General features: G+C 37.6%; 1 protein-coding gene and 1 non-coding gene across 2 annotated transcripts in view; both read right to left on the minus strand.

The window, feature by feature from the left end:
* Positions 1–25923, minus strand: part of LOC122300829 (protein transport protein Sec24-like At4g32640) — a 31682-nt gene extending 5759 nt beyond the window's left edge. Inside the window, exons 1-15 of the mRNA XM_043111738.1 lie at positions 25762–25923; positions 24453–25423; positions 22890–23117; positions 22572–22646; positions 22350–22448; positions 18227–18338; positions 13305–13432; positions 12213–12332; positions 11849–11929; positions 6448–6525; positions 6205–6297; positions 5217–5271; positions 1363–1439; positions 1093–1164; positions 873–956 (exon numbers count right to left, since the gene is read on the minus strand). Of these exons, the coding sequence (XP_042967672.1) occupies positions 873–956; positions 1093–1164; positions 1363–1439; positions 5217–5271; positions 6205–6297; positions 6448–6525; positions 11849–11929; positions 12213–12332; positions 13305–13432; positions 18227–18338; positions 22350–22448; positions 22572–22646; positions 22890–23117; positions 24453–25325 (2175 nt within the window). The 5' untranslated portion in view covers positions 25326–25423; positions 25762–25923. The remainder of the gene's footprint in view (positions 1–872; positions 957–1092; positions 1165–1362; positions 1440–5216; positions 5272–6204; positions 6298–6447; positions 6526–11848; positions 11930–12212; positions 12333–13304; positions 13433–18226; positions 18339–22349; positions 22449–22571; positions 22647–22889; positions 23118–24452; positions 25424–25761) is intronic.
* LOC122302092 lies at positions 17686–17792 on the minus strand. Its single transcript, XR_006240339.1, has one exon. It is a non-coding gene; the product is annotated as a small nucleolar RNA snoR80 (small nucleolar RNA).
* Positions 25924–26475: the final 552 nt, after the last annotated feature.

A 26475-nucleotide genomic window follows, 5' to 3' on the forward strand; every position in this document is an offset into this window, starting at 1 on the left:
AATCTATACGCTGGATATGTGACAAAGCCTACTTTTGGTTTGATAAGAAGGTTGAAACATTCTAAAAGATATGAGATTCCTATGGTTAGCTTATTTCTAACCTGGAGGAGTTACTCTTTTTCCAACCTAGCATAAACTCAAATAAAAGTACATTGCAAAAGCACCTTGAGATTTTCGTCTACAAAACCATTATCATGCTGAAATAAAAAATAAAAATAATATAAAAAAAAGTTCAATAAGAAATTATGCCACCCAATACATGTACAAAGGTCAGGTGAAGGGGGGAGAGAGGAGGTCGGATGAGGAAAAGATAATTGAGGAAGAGAGGATTTGAAAACAGGGATAAATCCATCGTATTAATAGAAAAGGGAAAAGAACTTTCCCAAGCCTAGGGAATTTGGACAGCCCATCAGTTTCAAAGGAAGTCTGTCATTCTCACGTATATGAGGTCTTAAATGGAATCTAGATACACATGAACATCAAAATTCCCTTGAGCCATTTGCAACTGAGTAAAAGAATATATGGATTAGGATTGCTAGGAAATTTAAAACTAGTCTGAAACCAAACAACACCTGAGGTAAACGTCCATTTAAAAATTTACTAGTCACCGTTGCCACAAAGGTGAGCTCTCTTCAAAGCAAGGGATAAAAAATGGAAAACAGAAACACTTCGACTGTCATGTTTTTGTCAATATAGACATTGCTGCAACAAAAGAATCACAGGCAATAATCATAATATGCAACAGAAAGTGTTCTTCTGTTAAGACAGATTCGTGAAACTTAAAGGGGCTTAATGTTCACATGAAGTTCATACACACATATGCATCCACACAAGCGCACACAGAGTGATCAGTGATCAAAAAGCCATCATACCTGTCCTCCAGTAGTTCTTGGTATGACAGAGATAGAAGCGATGTCTATATAAGTCTGGGTAGTAATAAATACATCAACACAGACCTGGAACAAATCACGATAATAACAATTAGCCCAGACACATTTTGCTCACTAGCAACTCCCCAGAAACAAGTGTCAGTTGCAATAATTTATAATCAAAATCCTTATCACACTTGAGTGAAAACAAATTAAAGTTAACCTGATACTCAGCAAATTCAATTGCCATTGTCTTTAAAGTTTTGTCTGCTGGTTGGAGTACTTTGTGGGACTCCTGAAATCCAATGGGGGAAAAATATTCAATTAAAAAAAAAACTAAATTATTCTCATGTATCGATCAGTACTAGCACTTACACTGTGAATAATAAGTGCAAGTATTACAAATAATTATCAAAAGAACATACAGGAAAAGGCAAGAACAAGCCAAAGGACACACGATGGTGGGATAAAACATAATACAAGGTATTTATACCTTCTCCCCTGCAGAAATATTAGTCCGCCCTTCAGCCTCTCTAGCAGAAAGCGATCCAATGCCAGTTGATGGCAAGACTACATACAAAAAAACCAGCATCAACATTCTCTGATGCAATAAGTTTTTACAGATTTCAAGGGAGCCGCATCTTTAGATTTGGTACTGAGAGCCATTATGTATTTGGCTATGGTCATTTCTACTTTCATAAGTCTAACATTGACTGTGGACTTGTGCGCAAGGGGTTTGAGTTCGGGCTACTTATCGGGAAAAAAAAATGCTCAGGGCTCCCTATTTAGCAAGACAAACAAAAAAATAAGGAAATTTCAATTTAGAAACCATTCACAGAGACTAATTTTCCATTAGCACCAACAGAGGCAACTTAGCAACTTTTGCAGACAATTAGATCATTAACATGTGCTACCATTGCTGTGAAGAAAAAGAACCAATAATTTCAAGTTTTTCAGCTACTAGCTATTAATATGACACCAACTAATCAGATTGCATAGAAATCTTCAAGAACTGATATCCAGTTCCAAACTCCATATTACACATACATTATCATCTCTCACTTAAATATATTGTTAACACACTGCAAAATGCAAAACAAATCTGCCCCTTTAACTGCTCAATGAACCACATGGCCTAATTACTACAACTCAAAACCATTCAATTAGAATACACATCCATTTGTCTGACTTCAAGTTACTCACCATTTGCTTTGACCCTAGAGTCTGACTTTTTTTTTTTAATAAGTAAACGATTGTATTAATAAGAATAGGAATAGCCCAAGTACACAAGGGGGTATGCAAGAGGTAACACCTATTTAAGAAAGAAAAGGTAACAAGAAAATCATGAAAATCTAGGCCATGAAATCTACAGCTTTAGCCTATCGGAATAAAGTTTTAACAAAGACTAAACTAATCTCCTTCACTAATCGCTCCTTGTCTTCAAAAGTCCGATCATTTCATTCCTACCAAAGGCACCATAGAATACAAATAGGATCCAACTTCCACACAGCTGTGATTTGTGGAATACCGCTCAAGTTGCCCAACTGGCTAGAAGCATGACCACAGTAGCAGGCATAACCCAGACAAGCTTTAAACTTCTAAAAATATCATCCCACAACGCTCTAGTAACCTCACAATGCAGGAGAAATGATCCACAATCTTACCACTTTTTTTTGCACATACAGGACCAATCCACCATAATCACTCTGTGTTTCTGTAAATTATCCATTGTCAAAATCTTACCCAAAGATGTGGTCCATGCAAAAAATGCCACCTTGGGAGTCGCCTTGTTCCTCCAAATCCTTCTCCATGGAAAGTGATTGTTCTGCGGCTGTGTGAGCAACTTATAGAAGGAACAAACAGAAAATGTACCTTTTCTTGCAGGTATTTGCCGCAAAGTGTTAGTTCCATAAGTGCTCAGTCTCGTGAGTACAAGAGTCTGAAAAAATCCGAAAAGCTGCCAACTTCCCAATCTTGTGCCACCCTAATGAAACTCACATTCCATTTAACCAAGTCGCCAGACATCTCCGGGAGGTCAGCCACTGATGCTTCTTTCTCACATGCAATCTTGAAAATTATAGGGAATGAGTCCTTAAGTGCGCTATCTCCACACCATAAGTCATACCAGAATTTTATTCTATATCCGTCTCCCATCACAACTCGTGTGTTGAGTAAAAAACTCCCAGCCCACTCCAAAGAATCCCTTCCCTTTCACAACCTTAGGAACCAATTATGACTTTTAACACAAATTCTAACTTAGTAAGAACAACCTTTGAATTTGTGGCTCTCTTCCCTTTCACAAATACAATTTAACAGAACCAATTCTAAAAGAGTTATTTTATTCTTAAGCCAGTGTGTAGAGCACACCATCCACATCACTTTAATGACAAGATTTGATTTGTCAAATTCAAATTTTAAAATTTATCTTCCAAATCAAATTATGTCATGTACGAACTTTACTAGATGTGTTCTATAAATTGGCTTGAAAATAGAATTTTTCTTTCTAAAATTATCTACTTAGAAAGAAAAGTTCTAAAATTATACCCCTTTCCATTTTTTCCATCCCGGTATAAGCCTAAATATACCAATTCCCTAGCTATAAGCTAATTTCCTAATATCTTCAGCATTGGTTTTCCCCATTGACTTGGTTGAAGAAAACAAGCAATTGTGTCATAGTTAGTAATGATTGTACACATATCTCCACAATTTGCTTATGTGCAACATGCACCATCAGGATGCCACAGTTAGGGTTGGGCAGCGGAGCACCGCCACCCACCCCACCTAGTCCAAAATCCACTTGCACGCAGGTGGGTGCTGGGGCCCAGGCTGGGCCCAAGCACACCAGGGTTTACCCCATCCGCCCGCCCAGCCCATATATATACATACATATATATATTTTTTATAGGTAATCAAGAAGTTTTATTCATAGAAATCAGCATAGCCCAAGTACACAGGGAGTATACATGAAAAGCCCCTAGGTATAGTTTACAATCGAAAGGAGAAAGTAATGGACTAGTCCATTACAAACAATGGCCCTTGCCCATAAGATCAATGATTTAAAAAAAGAAACTTTGAGCTCATCCGTTGGTCTCTCACGTCTTCAAAACTCCTAGCATTTCACTCATGCCAGATGCACCAACACATATATATATATAGGAACCATTCTCCATATCGCTGCCACTTGTGAGTTACCGTGAAGGTCTCACCAATTTGCAAGGAAATCCACCAATCTATGAGGCATGACCCATGACAATTCCATTCTCATGAAGAAATCATCCCACATGGTCCTAGCCACCTCACAATGTAAAAGCAAATGATCTATTGATTCACCATTCTTCTTTCACATATAGCACCAGTCTAACACCATAACCTGACATTTCCTTAAATTATCTATGGTAAAAATCTTGTCCAATGACATTGTCCATACGAAGAAAGCTGCTTTTGAAGGAGCTTTCGTCTGCCATATACTCTTCCATGGGAACATAGTCATTCCAGGACTCATTAGAACTTGGTAAAATGATCTAACAATGAATTTACCTTTCCTAGATGGTCTCCAGTTTCAGGGTTAGGTTTAACTTAAAACCTAACCCTCCCCTCCCTCCCCCCGGTCTCTCTCTCTCTCTCTCTCTCTCTCTCTCTCTCTCTCTCTCTCTCTCTCTCTCTTGCTGGCACGACAGTTCCCCCGTTCTCTCTTGAGTCTCCTCTCCTCTTCTTCTTCTCCTCCTCCTCCTCGGCTCCTCCACTTTTTCTCCTCCTCCTTGAAGCACGAATGGCCGTGGGTTTGTCAAGAGACCTACAATCATTCAGGGGTCGTGGTTCTTTGCTCAGATGTGTTGTTGTTTTGGATTTTTTTGTTCTTCTCCACTTTGTTGTGGATAGATCTGTAATTCTGTGGATTTGTTTTTGTTTTTCAGTTGTGTTGGATTTTTTGGTGATTTCCAGTTTTTTTTTCTCAATGGGTGGGTAGGGTTAGGTGGATGGTCGTGGGGGCCAATCTGCCACCCGATGTCTAGATGGGAGTAGTGCCGGGGTACGGGGGCCCAAATTGTCCCCCCCCCCCTCCCGCCCATGCGGGCGGTGGGACAGGGGCACCTCCTTGTCCGGGCGGTGCTGGTAGCACCCCCAGCCACGATATCAAAAGCACATGAATCAAAATAGAAGCAGTGTTTTTTTGTTCTTTTGCTTGTATTCCATCAGACTTATTTAAGAAGGAAACTGCAGCAGGGGCACCAAAGAACTGACTGCATACACCAATCATACCAAGTATTATATAATATTTTCACTAACAAACATTATAGAATAACATACCACAAAGAGAAATACCATTGTTTGGGGTTATGAGCTTACCTGATTGAAATACCAAAAGTTTTCCTCCGCTACTCTTTATTGCCAAGAAAGCAGCCTGAATAGGGACCAAAACTTGAAAAACTTGTAAAGGAGAATAATCAAATACATTTTTTTCAGTGAATGGGGTAATTTTTATCACCAAAAAGTATAATGTGCCATGGTTAAGTATCAGTGCATGGAGATACATGTGTATCACTAAATTATACAAAATTCAATGTTCTTGCAATCTGCTGACACATGATAACAGCAAAAAGAATAATTTTATTGTCTATCTCTCTGACACTAGAATAAAACAGAATAAAAGCAACAAGCTTATAGTGTCATAAAGAAAATTATTATTTCTTTTTCTTTAATTATTGTTCTCAGAACCAGCAACTGAGATCATGTCCCAAGTTTGAGAGCTCCAAACATTATTTTGTAAATAGACAATTGATATGTGTGCTGCAACTTATCGTAAGTATTCATATGGTGACAAATGATCAACAAGAAATACACATTGAAGATTGGTAGCCATCATTACGTAAAATTTTGTGTAAATTGGTTTTGTTTAATGTGGTGTATTTGGAGAGAGAAATAAAAAACTGGGCTATGAAGATTGTGAGAAATCTGTAGGACAAAGCCCTTTATCTTTGGGTGGCCGCTTATGTTTTTGCTGGTTTACCCAGTTTTGAGGATATTTTTTCTTCTTTATACTTTTTCTGATTAAGTGTCTCTCTCGTGTACTTCCAGTGTACTTAGTTTGCACCTTCTCTTGAGTTTCAACAAAATCTTATTCATGAGAGAGAGAGAGAGAGAAGGAAAATAAAATTAAGAAATAACATGCTAAATGCATATTAGTTGGAATCAAAACTAGAATTGGGGTCACAATCATGACAGAACCCATACACAAATTTATACACCACAAAACTGTTAACAAAGTTTCAAAGTATCAATGGAAACTGGATAGACACCATGAATGGACAGAACTGCCTTTTATAGAGAGCCATACCTGGACTGCAGCACCAAAGGCTGATTCAGCAGTTCTATTGTTATGAAACATGGTTGGGATGCTTTCCAGCAATAGCTCTAAATGTTGACGGCTCTAAAATACAGAACAAACAAGTAATTATTATATTAAGGCATTCGAAAATTTGTTAAATTAAAACAGATAAATGAAAATGCTAGAGATCCACTTATTAGCAGAACCATAGAAAACATAAATAAAGAAGACATTTAACGGTTCAAATCCAACCTCAGAGAGCGGAACAACAACATCAGTCTGCAGGGGAGTATAAACATCTTGGACATCAGGAACAATTAGCATTAGTGGCTGCAAACATATGTTGAAAACTGAAATCAGCATGGAACATTTTCATATTATGAAGCAAAGCGGGCTAGAGTTGCCAAACTACAATTGTTGAAGCATAATAAATTATTAATATTCACCCTTCCCATCAACATAAGCTTTTGGAAAGAGTTTGACAAACTCCCATGATGTCTTCTCTCACCAACTCGTTGTGTCAATTCCAATATTTAATTATGTAAAAATAAAAAAATCGGAAATTCTTTTCACACAACAGCTTTCAAATGCTACACCTTTTTCACTCAAAGTCAAATACTTCATTTAACACTAAATTCCCATTTCATCATGTGTTTTTACTGAAAAAGGATGCCATCATGGCATTTGAGATGTTACCTATCTAAGAAGTTGCTTAAAGTATAAAATTTTGGGTTAATTGCAAAATCAGTACCCAAGTTTTCAATCTGAGGCCCCAGTTTTCAACTTTCACAAAATTGATACCTGAATTTCAAAAAACTTGCAATTAGATACCTTGGTCAATCTACCATTTGAGAATTAACGGGAGAATTGCTACGTGGCATCAATATACAATGTGTCAGCCTTTGATCGGCTGACGAGGATATTGATGCCACGTGTTAGCCAATCAAAGACCAATAAATGGCCTCCCATTAGTTTTCTAACAGGGGATTGATGGAGGTACCTAATTGTAGGTTTCTTAAAGTTCAGGTATCAATTTTGCGAAAGTTGAAAACTGAAGTCTCGAATTACAAAAATGTGAAAACCCAAGTATTGGCTTTGCAATTAACTCTAAAAAATTTTCCTTTCGCAAGTAATCAATTAACCCAAAAAGAGTTTGATTTGATATAAGTTTTATGATTATAATGTATCACATACATACTGGTGAGTGCTAGATGATTTTTTATAGAGTAATGCTATATACCACACTCTCATCCTATTTTTATCATATTAAGTAAGATGTGGCTTATTTATCACCATTAGATGATAAAGAAACACAAATAAATGATCATTCAATGGTGATAAATATGTCACATCATACTTAGTGAGATGAAAGTGGGATGGTAGTATGGCGTATAGAATTTTCCTTTTTTATATGGACAAAATCAAATGGCACTCCTTCAGATGGATCTCTACTACATAGCAGAAATGCCTACACAGTACTTTATTTCTTCCAACTGAGCAACAGACAGACCATGTACAACGTTTTCCCTACATTCAAATGGCATACGAAGCCCATAAATGAATATGCTATCCAACTAGTGCCAATGCAAATGTTATATGCAACTAAAATTCAAGGTTCTGAATGATGTCCCAATCAAACAAAGTGAGCACTTCCTTGTTCTTTTTCCCACCATAACAATCACTTGTTTCAAATGATCTACCATTATTAGACATTACAAGTTCGCAAAAACCAGTTCAGAGTTTACCGCTATCCTTTTCCCAAACACCCGTCCATTAAAAAGATATTTCTAAGCTTCCAATAGTCTCAAGTTCTTCTTCAGATAACAACCATACATGATATATCAAATTATATACATTAAAGCAGAAAGGTACTGCAAGACATAAGAACAAAGAGGCCTGGTTAATCAATTACCATTGGGTTTTTTTTTTTTTTAATTTAAGTAGGATCATTTTATTAAGGAGAATTAAGGCAAGCTAAGTACACAAGGTGTATACAATAGATATATCTAGTTAGCAAGAGTAAAAAGGTTTGAAAAGTCATGAAAATTAAAGCTGGAAGAACATAGATATGACATGCAATGATTAAATTATTTAGCTCCTCTGCAATCTTCTCACAATACTCAAAGCATCTATTATTCCTCTCTCTCCATATGCACCACATTTTCATATCATTATCATTCTCCACGAAGCTTCGCTTTGATAATTATAAACTGACATTTCTGACATAAGAAAAAGTCCATTATATGTTGTGGCATTACCCAATTCAATCTTAAAAAGCTAGATACAGCTTGTCACAAAGCACTGACAACATCAAGATGTATTAACAAGTGATCTAATGTTTTCCCATCCCTCCTACACATGCAGCATCAATTTAGCATAATCACCTGTCGCCTCCTCAAATCGTCCAGCATTAAGGTTTTCTAATGCTGCCACCCAAACAAAAAGAACCACACTTGTGGGAGTCTTACTCCATATATTCTTCCAAGGGAAATGAGAACTTTTGTGTGGAGTTGGCAGACAATAAAGTGGTTTTACTTCAAAAACTCCCTTGGAAGGGAGCCATCACATCCGATCTTCTCACCCCAATCTTAAGCTAACTGAGTACAATTAAGCAGAGATGTGGAAAAGAGATCCAACTCCATATCATGTACTGCAATAACAAATTCCAGTTTCCATCAAATGGAGCTGTTCAAGATTTGTACTTTGTCCACCACCAATGCATTCTTGACCAGTGCAATAATTAAGAGAACCAAAAAGACACCCTTAAGGCCTCGTTTGGGGAATGAGATGAGATGATAAATCAGTCAATAGTAGTGAAATAGTTTGTGATCAATAGTAAAATGGTTTGAGTTAAGATGTTTTATTGGATTTTGGGATAAAAGAGAGAGAGTTGAATAAAAATATTATAAAGTTAAAATATTGTTAGAATATAATTTTTTAATATAATTTTTGTTTTGGAATTTGAAAATGTTGAATTATTTTTTGTGTTTTATTTGGAAGTTTGGGAAGGTTGTAATGATTAGGTAATGATTAGATGAAAAAGTTGAAAATTTGAAATTGAAAAGTGTTTGTGTTTGAGTGATGTTGGAGAAAGAAATTATGAGAAATTTTGAGATGAGATCAAATGAGATGTTTGTGTTCCCAAATGAGGCCTAAGAGGCCAATCCCCGCATCAGATGCCGTGCCAAAATTTTATCTTGGAGACAACTCAAATCTAGTGAATCTAGAAAAATAAACTCGACCCCTTTTGAATAATCTTCCACACGCAACCCCAAAGGTCCTGTTAACCTTTTTCCTATGTACACGGGCTTCGCCTACTTCATTCGTATCAATAAAATTTTCATTCGAATTATAAAAAAGGTCCCGTTAACCTTGTTAGAGAGCTAATCCCCCCATGACCTACCATATTTCATTCTTATCACCTTCTTTCAAAGGTTTTCCTTCTCATTGACATAGCATCGTAGACAGTTCCCCAAAAAAGCCCGATTCAAAGGAATCATAGACACTTCCCCAAGCCACCTTCTCAAATGCAGAGCAAACCTTAGACCAGCTCTCAGATTGTGAAGAGACCTAATCGTGTGAAGCCATGAAAAGAATTCATTTCCATCCTTTCCATTCCTCAAAGAGACCCAATCTTTTACAAGACCGTACCATTCATCTCTCCTTTCCTTTTTGAAAAGATAAAAAAGTTGTTGCCTGAGAACACAGCGTGTAGACATAAGAATAACAAAAAAAAAAAAAAATTGAGTAAACAAGTCTCGAAAACTAGCAATAGAAAACCAAATGATTAGTCATCCAATGATAAGGGGTTTTAAAAAAGCAATTCTTAATGTTTGCCAGCCTTTTTCTTATCCTTAAACCTCTGGTTGTTACTCTCTCCATATGCACCACGATAAACAACCCAAAATCATCTTACAGAATGCTTCATTCCATGGGCAACAAAACCTCCCCTTCCAATAAGCCAAAAGTTCCACCACGCGCAAACTAATCTGAACAAACCGAAAATAGAATGCCAAAAATTACTAGCTACCATACAAGCCAATAATAGATGATTTGTAGTTTCCCCACCTCTACATATGCAACACCATTGCATCACCATAAAATTCCCCTTTCTTAAGATCTTCCTTAAAGGAGCTCTCAAACAAATAAAGCTATTCTTAGAGGTCCTTGTTAGGTCAAATATTCTTTTTTGAATGAGTAATCGAAGATATTTTTAATACATTATGCCATCCATTTCAATAACTTAAGAAATCCAGAATCTTAGGTGCTGATTACATCCATCCCCAAATTTTTTTTTCTCAAGTGATAAAAACCCATTTAAAAAGAAAAGAAAAGAGGTGTAGCCCTAGTACATTGGAAATATGCAAGCGAGACAAGGGTTTAAACGAAATGAACACCTACGATCTAGAAGTACAAGATTCCAGAAACAAAAGGAAAGATTGCAATGCAAAACCACATTGGTCCTCATCCCAGCGAAAAGAGAACTAAGAAATAAAGACTTTTCAATCCCGTCATTGTGAATTCATTTCTTTTGAACATACAAGCGTTTATCTTCCCCCAAATACACCATATAAGACAATGTTAGATATCATTCCAAATAATATGATTCAGATCCCCACAAAACGATTTTCCCAACACCACAATGGACCCACCACCAACTCTGGCAATACCATGAAATCCCAACCAAAGTGAACCATTGACCAAAACTCCCTTGAAATCGCACAATGAAGAGATAACAATCAACTGTCCCATAGCTCACTTTTCACATACAACACCAATTGGTTGTTATCTTTCCTCTTTCTAAAACTATCAACGGTTAATTTTAGTGTGAGTTGCTGTCCAAAGCAAGAAACCCACCTTTGCTAGAACTTCCACCCTCCAATTGGAGTGCGAAGGAAGCTCAACCCACACACCTCTCAAAATCGTTTTCATTACTGGATTTTTAGCAAAGGCCAACACCAAAAGGGCCTTAAGAACCAACCCCCAACTCCCACAACAATCCCTACTTACTCCACAGACAAAAGTAAACACATATTCTCCATAATATTAACACCATCATTAAAAATTTCTTCAACAATAATTGTAGTCCGATTTTTTCTCTCTGTCCATTACATAAATTAAGTTTCTCCAAAAACAATTTTCTGGTGGGTGAGGTAGTGTAGCCAGGGTTTACCACCCAAGGACCATAACTTGATGAGGTTCTACATTATCAAAATGATAATAATAATAATAATAACAACAACAACAACAACTAGTCTCCAAACCCTAACAAAGCTTCAACCAATGGAACAAATGGCCAAGCCCAGTAGAAGATGGATCTACAAACTTTTATATCCGTTTCTAAATATGATTATAATTTCAGCTCTCTGTGGCTTCCATTTCAAATATATACAGCCCGTCCAACACACCAACAACCATGAAGGTGATACTGCATATCGTTTTTAATGTAGATTGAGCCACAACTAGAAGGCAGGATATGTATGAATTTGCCTTTTCCTCTTTAACTAAGTATCCCACATTCATCCCAAAAAATTAGTTCATGAATATTTCCATGCCCCAAAAGTATTGACATCTTGAACTAGAATAAAATTTATGGTGAATACAGTTCTTAAAATATTTGAAGAACGAAAAATTTGTTGCAATTAGCAGAGACCTGTTGCAGTGCACGTTTCAAATTGTAAAAATGGATAGTGGAGTCAAATGTTGCAATTCCAACCATCGTTCGAGGACCTTCCTGCAATTATAAAATCATTAATATACCATTCACAATCAATGCACATATTGGCTCAGCCTAAAGAGACAACAAACCATAATATTAAAAAAATATGTTCTTGTACAACTAAAGACCTCAAATCAGGAAAAAACCTTAGATGATCAGTAAATTAATGTAGGATGAAAAAAAAAAATAATGAGTTCATTTTTAAAAACAGTTATACTTAAAAAAAATGAGTACATTGTTGTCTGACTTATAAAAAAACAGGCATAATGGACAATATACAGATTAGACATTAACTTACTGGAAGATCAGAAATAACTTGACTGATTGCACTGCAAGCTGCAGCAGTTGCACCAGTTTGTATGGCATTCATGGATACATCAATGAGAAAGAAATAAACGGCTGGCATGGGATCGCGCACCTGAAATAAGTCAATTGGAGCAAAAAATCAGTTGGCATATCAATCCAGAGAAGACAATAACAGGGAGTCATTGTATGAATTACTCTCAGGCCCCAACCAATTACAAAACTAAACAACGGACTTATATATGATGTGTGAGTAAACAATAGATGTGGAGTTTCATAAAGAAACATTAGCTTATGCATTCACTCTGTTTTGTCATAAGTTTGTGAAATACATTACCATAACTCAAAGTTACATACTTACAAACCACCAAAAATAACATCCAAACAGCATCATAAAGCTGTTCAACCACAAATGACACAATAATATTTGCAACTCCTATATACTTATAAAAAATATATATATACATCTGTAACTCCTTTATAGTGAGATACTAAATGCTTCTACCATATTTTAAATTTCTCTCATACCACAGCCTAGAAACATATAATCGGAAGAGACACACAATTAGACAAATCCCAGATGATAAATAAGGTGTGCCAGAAGAACCATTCTTTTAACAATTCAATCCAGCTCAAGATTTCCTAGTCAATTATAAATGGTGATAAATTCTTCATCAGAAAAATGATGACTTGTATGAATAAAAATCATGTCAAGCTGACTTATACATATTTGATTGCCAGATGGAGCTCATCTGCTGGCCATCCAGAACCTTAATGGAAGAGAAAGTAAAACTTTAACACGGGTTTCCTTTGTGAAGGAGAAAAAAATAATTTCATTATTCATGAATGGAAATTTTCCATCTAGAATAAGGTCAACTCTTTGTAAAAGTCCAATAAGTAATACGAGGTGGACTTTTACATAAGTGATGCAAAGTGGGCTTCTGCACAAGTATCCTAGATAGTTATACATGATTGTGAGTACCCAACGAGCTAAGGAAATATCCTAGATGGCATTAAATACAACTAAACTAGTCAAAAGAAGAGATAAACAAATTTCAATTCATGGCAGATCTTATGAATTGACAACCATGTATTCCTTGGTAGCAACAAATTCAACTGTTCCTCTACATAGCTCAGGCCTTTCATCAGCATCTCTGCGCCTACCATCTGGACCCAGGTTGCAGTGGTAGTCACGGGGAGTCTCATCAGTATATCCTGCAAAAGAAATAGCCTATTGTGTAAAGTCACCACGATATAGTAAATCTACAGCCAAATCCTCAATATACTGATGCCAATGAATACCGAGATATAAGTAGGATCTATTTTGTGTACCTATAAGGCTATAACCACAGCAGAAATGTTAGGTTACACAACTTCCAAGAACATATCATTAACAGCGCACTGTCATATACCCGAGTATCTAGGGTTTTGTTTTCATATTTCCTTCCATTGGTAGGACATGTATATATTGGGTGATGCCTAAGGAAGTTGTGGATCTTCTTGCATGTTGGCGAGGTTTTGAGGGAAGGCAAAGTGTAGCTGCCAGATGGAAAATGACTCATTTGTGTTTAATGTGGTGTCTTGGGCCGGAAAGGAATGGGAGATGTTTTGAAGACAGAGCGTTCTTTGGGTGAACTTCAGAATTTTTTCTTTTCTACTTTGTGTTTGTGGGCTAAGATTTTTGTAAGGAATGATGATAATATACTGAATCTGTATTAGCCTTTTTTTTATTGGTACCTGGTGTCTAGGAACAGTGTCCCGACTAATCCCCGGGGTGCACAAGCCCTCAACAAGGAGTTCCCCGCAAGTGCACTTTGGGTAATTTGTATTAGCCATTTTCCTGCTTTCTAGAATGTAGTAAGTATTTCCTTTGTATACATCCTGTGTACTTGGGTTGTGCTTATTCTTGGGAATAAAATTTCTTATTAATTATCAAAAAAAAAAATATTTCCTTTAATTTGTGTAATTTCGCATGTCTGAAAATTTATAGAAATTCTGCTGCTCTTTGACTATTTAAAGGTGTTAAGTTATTGTGTTAATTGCTAATTGTGATATATGGAAAAGCAGGAGTCTTTTCCCAAAGGAAATTGACTCCTATTAGAACTGGTATACGAATAGGAAAGTTGTCTTAACTGGAACAGCTTTTAGACCGAATTTAAGGGCTCTTAGATCAGTTCTTTCGAGCCCCCCTTTAAGCATAGAAAAGTTTTCCTCACTAAAGTTGAAGAAGAGGAAGCTTCAAGGGATCCCAGAGAGCTTAAATTCCAGAGCCAATTAGGGCTGGCTGCCACGCCAATCTGTTCTTTTAACCTCCACAAGTGTTGCCAAAAGCACTCACCTTTCTTGCTCCCAAGTGTTCCGCCCCTCTTAGCCTATTTTACACTAGGTTCTTCATCAAGAAACTCAAGGAAAGGCTAAAGAAAAGTTTTAAGCGTTAGAAACAAATATGCAATGAATAATAGTAGTGACTATGGGTATGTCTCTCTAGGTTGCTAAAGAAAACGTGTTATGGTGTTTATGGTGCAAGCTAAGGAGACAACGTAAGTAGAGATGATCACACCCTCACTTTCTTCAAAATGTCAATGTATGTTTTCCTAAATAAAATTCGAGTAAAGGATGTAATGCAGTCTTTCATTGGTGGCCCTCCTTATGCATCCAAATGTATATATGTGAAAAAGAGTTTGGATGCAAATGATTTTTTGTGCATGCTTCTGCTATGTGATATTTAATGAAAATTTATAAATAAATTATGTTACTTGATGAAAAGTAAAGGAAAAGAAAGGAAAGCAAAAGGAATTGACAGAATGAATTATGGTGTGTGTGTGTGTGTTTTGGTGTTTGGGGGGGGGGGGGGGGGGGGGGGGGGGTGGGCTCTTGCATGGTTTTTCAGGGATGGCTCATCTAAGTGCACCCTAATTTTATGCAGTGATTTCCATATCCTAAACATGGTTCAGGGTCACGAGAATGGAAACAGGATTCTTGAGACTGTCAACCCTTACACACCACAAAGTAAATGTGTATTGGTCACCGAGAGATAAGGACAAAGGTTTATGATATGTGTGAATGCTAAGTTGAGTATTTGAATTTTTTCTTTTTTATTGGCACTGGATGGGACAGCGTCCCGACTAATCACGGAGGTGCACAGGCACTCGACAAGGGATTTTCCGCAAGTGCACCTCGAGTAATTCGAGGGGAAAAACCCCCCAACCTGATGGCCCCTAGAGATTGTTTGAACTTTTTGAAAATAAACTTGTTATTGCCTTTTTTTAAGTAAAAGATCTTATATCAATACTCAAATAGGCATAACCCAAGTACATAGGAGGATTTTTTTTAAGTAAGAAGAAATTTTATAGATATAAAGTTAGGCATAGCCCAGATACACCAGAAGTATACATGTGAATAAACTGATTTATGAACTTGAAACTGTTACGAGGAAAACATAGAAGTTAAGACCATTTAAATCTAAAGCAATGGCCCACATAAATAAAGTCTTCTAGAAAATACTCCTAAACTCTTCTGCGGAATGTTCATAATCCTCAAAATGTCTATCGTTTCTTTCGCTCCAAATCCACCAAAAAATACAAATGGGAACCATCTTCCACACAGCTGCAATATGCGATGTCCCTGTGATCCCTCTCCAGCTTGCCAATAGTTCAACCACCCTTCTCGGCATTACCCATGGTAATCCCATTTTGCTGAAGAAATAATTCCATATGTCCCAGGCAAACTCACAATGTAAGAGTAATGGTCCACCGTTTCACCACTATTCCTGCACATACAGCACCATTCCGTAATTATAAGTCCACACCTTCTTAGATTATCAATGGTTAGAATCTTCCCTAAAACTGTTGTCCAAACAAAGAACACAAGCTTAGGAGGTGCTCTACTCCTCCATATGTTCTTCCAAGGAAAAATGGGCCTAGGTTGAGCTGTAAGTGTGTCATAGAATGAGTATACCGAGAATTTCCCTTTCCTAGAAGGTCTCCATTCCATCTTATCTTCAGCTATAACAGCAGGTGTAGTGTTATAAAGCAAGTTAAAGAATTCCACTCGAACACTCACTTCCCAATCATGTGCCTCCCTAGTGAGGTTGATGTTCCACTCCTGTGAATCATGAAGAATTGCCCGCAAGTCAGCTACCATAGCTTCCTTTTCCCTTGCAATTATGAAAATAGTGGGGTAGGCAACCTTAAGAACCATATCTCCCACCCACACATCATGCCAAAAGTTGATTCTACTATACACAGCCTAGTATTACTAGAGAAAGACCCCCGACTTTTCCGTATATACTTCCATAACCCCACACCATATGCCCCCCTACCCTCATTAGAACACCAACCCCCCATGCATTCCCATACTTCACATTAATCACCCCTTTCCATAAGGCTTCCCTCTCATAATTATAACGCCACAACCATTTCCCTAATAAAGCCTTGTTGAAGACCCTCACATTGTGGACCCCCAAACCACCATCTCTCATAAGAGTACACACCTTATCCCACCCAACTAGATGAAATTTAAACTCCTCACCTAGTACACTCCACAGAAAATCACGTTGAAGTTTCTCAATCCTAGATGCAATGCTAGCTAGAAGGGGAAACAAAGACAATAAATATGTAAGAAGGTTGGATAAAGTACTCTTAATAAGTGTGATCCGCCCCCCTTTAGATAAATACAACCTTTTCCACTCGGCCAGCCTATGCTCTAATTTCTCTAACACCTCCTCCCAAATTGTCTTAGCTTTAAAAGATGCTCCCAACAAGAGACCAAGGTACTTCATAGGCAGCGAAGAGACCACACATCCCAATATGTTAGCCAGCCCCCTAATATATCATCTCTGTCTTAGCAAGATTTATCTTTAACCCGGATGCCGCTTCAAAACAAAGTAAGATAGCCTTAAAAGATTGAATATGTCCTGCATTATCCTCATAAAACAGCAACGTATAATCTGCAAATAAGAGATGGGATATAATGGTGGAGCCATGATGAATATCCCCAACTGAAAATCCTGAAAAAACAAAACCACCCTCTACTACAGCTGACACCATTCTATTTAGAGGCTCCATCACAAGGACAAAATACGAGTGGTGATAATAGAACACCTTGTCGTAACCCCCGCGAACTATTAAAGAAACCCACAGGATCACCATTTACCAAGACTGAGAAACGAGCCATTGACACACAATGCCTCATCCACCCCCTCAATTTTTCCCCAAATCCACATTGATGCAACAAATAGATCAGAAAATTCCAATTAACGTAATCATAGGCTTTCTTCATGTCTAGTTTGCATGAAATACCTGGTTCTCCCAACTTAAGCCTGCTGTCTAGGCATTTGTTAGCTATAAGGACCGGATCCAGTATTTGTCTACCTCTCACAAAGGCATTTTGAGACTTAGAAATAATCTTATCCATGACTATGCTCATCCTATTAGCAAGGACTTTTTATCTCTAATGATGGTAACAAATAATATATGTGGTGTTTCCGGGATCAAATGGCATTGAAAGAAACCATTGATCAAGATAGCCACAAACGTTGGTCAAGAACAAATAATATATTTAGGATTTGATTTATGACAACCTTGAGGAATTTTGTTAGTTTCAGCATATAAGAGTTGGCTACATTTGATATTAAAGGGTTTTAATAATAAAATTTTCAGCTATGTTTAAGGTAATAAAATTTATGGATCTCTTTTAGTAATGTACTATTATAATGTACCATTCCTAATCCTACGAGAAAGGGGTATGGTATGCACAAATGCATGCCACTCTAAAACCTTGACTACATTGAAATCTAACTCATCCTATATTAGTATGTGCGAAGGGCGCAACTCAAGTACATAGGAAGTATAACAAAAGAATCACCTAGCTACTCATTACATAACAGTTTATCCATGCTTTAATTGGGGAGTGGGGAAGAAAGGCAACATGTTCAACCTTGACAACAAACAAGCAGGTTAGCAAACACTAAATAAATAACAAAAATTGACAGCAATTGTTCTTACTGACCACAAATGTTACAGATGAACCGCCTTCCCTGATCAATGAACTTCATGAAAGGATTTATGTAGGCTTTGCAGCGAGAACATCGAACAGGACCAATATCCCCAAAATCTACAATCTATAACAACAAAAACATAGGGCATACTAACATAAAAAATGGATGCAGTTTTCGATTGATTGATAAAGAAAATGGAATTGTTTGATCTCATCCAAAAGAAAAGTTAGAGAACATAAATGGCAGAGTTGCAACCACTACCAAAGAAAGGAGATGAAACCAAATTAGCTAGGATTTAAATTCTCATATATTGCCAAATATTTTATAAGAGAGGAAAACTTAGAGTAGAAATTGAGAGTGTAACAATTGAGAGTGTAACAAGAAAATGAATTAAGGCACGAGCATACAAAAGTAACAATTAGAAATGAAACACTAGAGGATTTCCTTAATCGAAAAAAATACTTCAAGAAAATGAGCTCCACTTTGAGCAGGCGTCAAAGCTTGCTGATCTATGCTTCCAAAGCAAGACACAACTTGAAAGGATTAGGCAGGTCATGAACCATACACACTATTCAAGTATCCAAAAGGACCTAACGATTCTTCATTGTAACAAACAAATCAAAAGATCACAGAGTCCTTTAGTAAGAACGTATATTATTTCTTAAACTCAATTTGATGATTAGTCATATTTCCCCAACTTAGTTTTTTTCTGATAAGTAATATTATCCCTACTTGTTGCCCCCTATATCTTTAAAATGTTTCAATTGTTACTCCCACCAAAGGAGCTCCAATTGTAAATTTGAATGGTCATTTTGAAGTATAGGCCCAAATGTAGTCTGACCTTTAGTGAGGAGAGCAAAAAGGCCCTGAGAGAGAGAGAGAGAGAGAGAGAGCGTCGTAACCCTACGCACAGCCACCCTTGGTCCAGCAAGTGGCGTCTCACATCCGGCACAGACAAGGTCGACGGGTCCCGACAACCTCGTCGAGGGCAGTTCAACGCTATTTTTCCTGCCAGCAACCGAGGTTTTCGCAAGGGCAATTATTGGGTAGTGGAATAGTGATCGTACCACCGTCAGATCCAATGGCCATCGACACAAAAAGGGTCGATTGTGACCCATGAACCTTCTGGGAGTACTCCGGTGCGGTAACTTCTCCGGCAACAGTGGAAACTCTTTCTGTCTACTTTTTGCACAGAAATTTCCGTAGGTGTTTTTTTGGGGCCTTTGTTTGATCGTGTTGCATTGTAGCTTCTGATTTGGGTCATCGTTTAATCAGGGTTATTGGTTGATCGTGCTATATTGGAGTCGGGATACATTGCGTGGGTCTATGGTAGTTCTTCTCCAGCGTCTGCGAGTTCTTTCAGTGGCTCTGCCTTAGATTTGCAATGGACACAGAATTGTTCTTTTCCTTAAGAGGATGAAGTGGGAGCAGTAAGGTATTTCTAATTTGGGATTTGGGATCTATCGATGACGACGCGCGATGTGGATTTGTCTCAGTTGGAAGGCGAGAGGTGGTTGAAAGTGGAATAAAAAACTTTCGTTTTTACAAAAGAGGGAGGTAATAGTTCTCGTATTTCTGAACATAGCAAAAGGATAGCTAAGTTCATCCATTTAGGTGGGATGGCAGCTTCATGTGTGGCTAAGGGGATTGAGGATTGTTTCGAACTTAACTGTTATAAAGGTTTCTTCAAAGAGTTAAGGATGGGTAATGGAGTTTTTATAATTCAACATCATGTTAAAGCAAGGGATAGCTTTCTACAACTCTCAGAATTCCAAAATGGAAGGAGGAAAGGTTTGTTGGTTATTCCAGAAGGCGCAAATGGCTTTGGTTGGAGAGGCTTTCTGTAGTCCATTCAAAGTGTCACCGGGTCCAAAACCATTATTTTGAAGCATGCAAACAGGGGAGAGTTGGTTGATGGAAAAACAGTGAGAAAGCCTTCTTCATTCAAAGGTGCTTCATATGCTGAGGTGTTGAGTTCACTGGCGAGTAGTCTGACTGAGTTCAGCACAGCGATAGAAGGAAAGAGGAAGGCACTTGTAGGAGACAAAGGCCGTCAGGTGACACTGGGAGAAGTGGAGGGGGTCTTGTGGAATGTTAAAGCTCAATTGAACGGAGTTATGGAGTATGTGAGAGATCTAATGATTAAAGTGAATAAGGGGCTAGACCTAGTCGAGGGTTTGGGTGGTGGGTCGTGAATGGATAAGGGAGGGTGGGGGATAGATCCTTCAGGTTTGAAGGCCACAAGTGTGCCAACAAAGGTTTCAACGCCATCACTGATAGGGTCATTGGATGCTGACATCTTTTTCCATGCCAGTGTCGCTATGCCTCCTGAGGGAGCAGTAGGGCCTCAGACACCAGTTGCAAATGGGGTTGGTACCTCTGTACAAGATTCATTTTTAGTTGAAGATGAGGGTCCCTCCAGGGTCTTGTGTACTTTGGAAGAAATAGTCAAGCCTCTTTTAGAAGATGCAAACAGGATAACAGAAGTTTGTGTTTCCCCTACCTGTTATATGTCTCATGTGGAAGCAGTAGGTGATGGAGTACATACACGCAATGTTGATGGAGGGGAGGAACATGTAATGGTGACAGAAACAATGGGCAACAACTATATAGCTGCTAAGCAACCATTTGGCATGAATGAAATTATCGGTTTATCATTGGTGCCTTGTGTGGAGGAAGGTTTAGAGTCGGGAGTGCAGTTGCGTTATGATAATGTCGTTCCCCTAGTTTCTCTTCCTCTGGTAAATGATATAGTGGGCTCCCCATCGGACTGGGTTTTGAATAAAATTAATGGGTGTCAGCAAATCCTGGGGCTTTCACATGGAGAATATGAAGACCAATTTAAAGCAATACTCACTGTGATCGAGGCGAGCCACGAGCTTGAAACCAAATCACATTTCAAGAAAAGCAGGGAGTTAAAGTGTCTTTCATGAGCAATTAACTATGATGCTAAGGGAGGTAACTCAAGTCGAGGGAAGACTAAAGGGAGGACATTGTGAAGAGGATTTTCGGGCATTCTTGTAGTGGGTTTTTCAGGTAGATGATTAGTTTAACAGGAAAACAAGGGGCTGGGGTTGGGGAGGTGTGTTCCATTCAAATTTGGGCTTGGTGTATTTTGGGTAGTTTTCATGGGTTTTTTGGGTCATTAGAGGCTTTTTAGCATGGGCTAAGTGTTTTCTTGTATACGTCCAGTGTACTTGGTTACTCCTATTGATATTTATAATAATAAAAAAAAAATATTACTTATCAAAAAAAAAAAAAATGTAGTCTGGCCTTCCTTCATTGTTACACAAGGACTTTTTATCATATTTAGGAATAGGATTGTACCTTTTATTTTATGTTTTCACACTTGATATATCTCATACAAACTTAATATATTCATCAGACAAAATAATATTCTTTTTCGTATATTTGCTAGATAAAAACGTTAATTCCATTCAAGATTGAAAGCATGAAAACCAGTTTCTCCTAATCTGAGTTCCCAAACAATGGAAAAAGGAACAAATTTTGAATTGTATTGTCCAAATTGCCCAAGGCAAAGCCATGTCAACATCCTTTATCATTCAAAATCCTGTTTTTTGCATCTTGAATAACTCCAATACCATTAGCAATGACAAAAGTCCATCTATTATTAGAAGTCACTAAAGCTTCATTATTTCAAGAATTTGCAAAGGAAAAAAATAAAAAGAAAAATTAAAATATTTTTCTTCTAGGGACAGCACCACTTAGTTACAAACATAATTTTTACCTACGATTAAATGAGCTAATACTTGGGCTCTGTGTGGAAGCGATTATGGCATGGTAAAAGAGAGAGCTTTCTCCCAAAATATAGACGGAATAGACTGGAGTATATGGAGTTTTGAGTCACTAGCATAGCCAGGAGCCAAACAGCATGATAAGGTTGTTTACTTATCAAAAGAAAAAAGATAAGGTTGTGCTTTTACATGAGTCAGGTTCATTCCTGTGAATCCTAATTTAGCTACTACAACAATGGGTTGAGATAAAAATTCATGATAATTGACTTATCAACTCATAAACAAGAAAATAGCTATAAACAAAACTAAACTAAGTTTATTTATAATAACTGAAAAGTGTAGTTTGCAACAATTAGAGAAGAAATTAATCAGGCATTACTTGGACAGGCTCCTCAGATGGATGAGAAAGGGCCATAGGTTGGATCAACAACGCCAACTGCATCCCTGATGTTGTCAAAAGGTCAGCAGTACATGGAATCTGTCAAATCACCAAGAGAAATATATATAATGTCAACAACTGCGAGATATTAAGATCTAACAGCTCTGAACTTCATTATAAAAACTACTATCAACCAAGACATGCTAAATACTTTATCATGACCTGACTGATGGTGCACCTCATGTAACGTGGACTGCAATTCCCTGTGTCTCTGACAATGTAATCACTTGTAGCAGGCTAGATACAGTACAAGGAAGAAGTTAAAAAACAACAAAAAGTATCAGTCCCTTAACTGTCAATTAAATCACTTAGCAGCATTCGCATAAACAATGACAATAGAAAGGAACTTGAAGGAGGACAACAAAGGAAAGATGAAAGCTAAGAAGAAAAAGTAAAAAGCCAATATAGCTAAATGTAGAAATTTAGCATTTAGCTAAAGTGTCCTTCAGAATTCAAATTATAGATGAGAAAAAAACATACTGGAGGAGGATTGGCCTGATTGCCATGACGGGTTTCGAACAAGATAGCGGAGGAACTCGGAATGGGCCTTGGAATTTGATTAGGGTCAATCTTCGATGTCCCTGAGACCGGGGCTCCAGTTTGACCCAGTGCAGGTATGGTAGTCATAGATTGATTTGGAAGAGGTGGTGGTGGCATTCCAAACATCCTGGGCGGTTGCACTGAACCAGTAGGTTGAGATGGACCCACCTAGTGCAATTTAAAAATTCAGAATGCAGGTTGCTGATCATACTGTGAGAAATGCATATGAGAACTCATGCAGTATTTACTTCTATAAAAAAAATAATAATAATAATAAAAACTCGTGCGGTATTTCTTTCTAATAAATAGAACGGATCTTTTTTTTTTTTGTTTGTTTGATAAGTAGAATGAATCTTTAAAACAACAATAGCGTTTACTATCAATTAGCGGCATGTTTAGCACCATAAATACTCAAAATCTTTGATAAGGTTCCTGAAATATGGATAACCAACAATCTATGTGTGCTCAGTCTGTGCTTTAGAAATTCCCTTCTCTTAAATTCATTTAGGGGATGTTTGGAAACAATTTCCATCTCATCCATCTCATCTCATCCAATTTCATTTCATTCCCCATCATTCAAACACAAACACTTTCAAAGTAATCATTACAATTTTTTCAAACTAATTATTACAAATTGCCCAAATTTTCAAACAGAAAACAAATAACAATTCTCTTTTACTTATCCAAAAAAAAAAAAAAAACAATTCAACTTTTTTAAATCCTAAAATAAAAATTATATTAAAAAATTATATTCTAACAATATTTTAACTTTATAATATTTTTTATTCAACTTTTTCTCTCTCCTTTTCCAAATCCCAATAAATACTTAACTCAAACTATCTCACTATTATTCACAAATCATCTTACTATTATTCACAAAATTCTTATCTCATCTCATTCTCCAAGCATCCCCTTAGCACTCATGTCAAAGAATTTCATGAGAGGAAGGAAAGACAGAACCAAACATGCCCAAAAGAACTGGACCAGTCAAAGGTGGCCACACAAATTTTATATATACCCAGTTTTCATGTAAAGGGCATAAATAAAATTACTTACAGGTCTTGCGACACGGTAAGCCTGATACCTGGCTACCTGTTACTAATCTTGTTTACATTTCTCTTTTTATATTATCAATATAACCATTCTTACCAAAAACAAAGTTACATACACCCAGTGAAAAACTTAGTTTAAACCATTCTCTCACCAACATCTCCAAAATTTGACACCATGCATTAAGATTTTGTATAACACATTTATGTTGGCAATTGCTTGCATATTATTGATAGGGGGAAAAAAGAATAAACTTGCAACTTAAATAAATCTCTGCATATAAATAAGTGGTAGAAACCAAAGAACATAAAATTTTAACCCAATTTGACTGCTTAATGCCTATTGCCTGAATCAGTCAGCTTAACAACATTATGACCATCGTGCAATATGGAATCACAAGTAATCAATCTTAAAATATTAATAAAGTGTACTGTAAAAATACTCATTCCTTACTTGCCCAGTCTGCATTGGCCATGCTGGTGACCCGTAAGGACCTGGAGGATGCGGAACACCCTGCGGACGTGCTGAAAATGGTGATGCTGGCTGTACAGTAGGACTGTGAGGACCAGCAACAGTTGAACTAGCCAGAAGAGAACGCATGCTTGCAGTCTGAGGAGCAGCCCCAGCCAACCCCAATGTCGGTGGAGGTCCAATAGGTGGTTGCGGTGCATTGCCAGCAGGAGGAAACCGAGGTCCACCCTGTAAAGTCCCTGACATGAATGCTGGTGGCCCATTACTCACATAACCACTCGGTGCACTTGAATGGGGAAATCTCTGACTAGTTGTCAAAGGAGGAGAGCCAGTGATTGGGCGGGTACCCGGTGGTGGTGCCAAAACAACTGGACGGCTTGGCAAACCTGAAGATTGGAAAGCACCAGGAGGAGGTGGCATATTAGTGCCCACTGACGATGGGAAAGACCCAGGAAGAGTTCTTGACCCAAAAGGTGAAGGCTGGCCGATGGGTGGCCCTGTGGGTCTTGCTGGTGGGGCCACATTGGGAGGCAATGTAGACTGTGGGGGTCCTGTTGGAGGCACTATGGATCTTCCAAGTGCACCGGGTGGTGGACCAGGCCGGGCGAATTGTGGGGACGCAACAGGAACCCCAGGCGGAGGAGCTGATGAAGGAAAATGAGGTGGCTGGCCAAAGGGAGAAGCCCTAGAGGCCGAATTCAGCATGGAAGGTGGCCGATTGAGATTCAAACTATTCAAATTATCTGCTAGCGAATTGGGATTTGAATTAGGGTTGTAGTTATGTGGTGGAGGTTGGGATGTGTTATTGTTACCATTGCTGGGCCTAGGTGCCCCGGGAGGCACAAGAGCTGCCATTGATCCCAATCAAATCAAAACCCAAAACCCCAGATCCCCCGGTTTCTCCACAAATCCCTATATACCACTGGAAGGACTCAACAACCCACGATCCAAATCTACACCAAGAATCAAAGAAAACCTATATTACGGGTGATAAATATAAATATGTACGTTGTAACTTTCAGAAATTAGATTCTAATCCAAAAATCGCGGATTCAAAATCCTTTTTCTTCTTTATCAAAACTCAATTATAATAATAGATTGATCACCGTATTTTGGAAAAAAAATAAAAAAAGATCACGTTTATTTGAATTCACCAGTATGTTGTGAATGGATGTCAAGGAAGGTCAAAGATCTGTGAATTCCATTCACGTGATTTGAACTATGAGGATCGGTAGACTAGAAATTAGAAAGAAAGAAAAAAAAAAAAGAATAAAAGGAAGAGACGGAGCACCTGAAAAGGGAGTGGGGGTGATTTTCTGGTTCTCACTCTTGAGAGCGCACGGGACGGAGACCGAAATAGAACAAAAATGCGCTTCTACGCATGCAGCTTGTTAAGAAACCGTGGCGCATGGGACGCCAGATTTTAAAGCCTTTTTCTCAACGATCTTCTCTCTCTCTCTCTTTCTCTTTCTTTTTCTTTTTCTTTTTCCTTCTCCTAATTAGGATGAATTAGAATCATTCGTCCAACTGTAAGCATACATGTCAGCATTATGACAGTGGGTGCCACCCTTCTAGTTCTAGGTAAAGTAAAGTAAAGTTATTATCTAGGCTTGTTTTAACGTAATAAATCAGATCATATGTTAACTTTTAATCTTATTTTTGTATTATTATTTATAAAAAAAAATTATTTCTATTATTATTTATTTGTTTTTAGCAAACTCGTTGCAAGAAGAGTGAGATTGCTAGAGGGTCAAAGGGGTGTCCACTGGAGTATCACTTTGGCGAATAGAACTACTTTAGCGGACTTAAAATATTTGCGAATCTACGATATACACACAACATATTTTATAATAATATTGTAAAATGTGAATATTTTTATAAAATAGTGTTACCTTTTCAAGATATTTTATAAAAATATCTCTAAATAAAAATATAATTGTGTAAAGTGTTGTGTAAATATTGTGTAAAATGTTATGATATTAGGCTCAGGATAATGTTATAAAAA

Source organism: Carya illinoinensis, chromosome 2 (genome assembly GCF_018687715.1).
Source record: "Carya illinoinensis cultivar Pawnee chromosome 2, C.illinoinensisPawnee_v1, whole genome shotgun sequence".
Taxonomy (NCBI): Eukaryota; Viridiplantae; Streptophyta; class Magnoliopsida; order Fagales; family Juglandaceae; genus Carya; species Carya illinoinensis.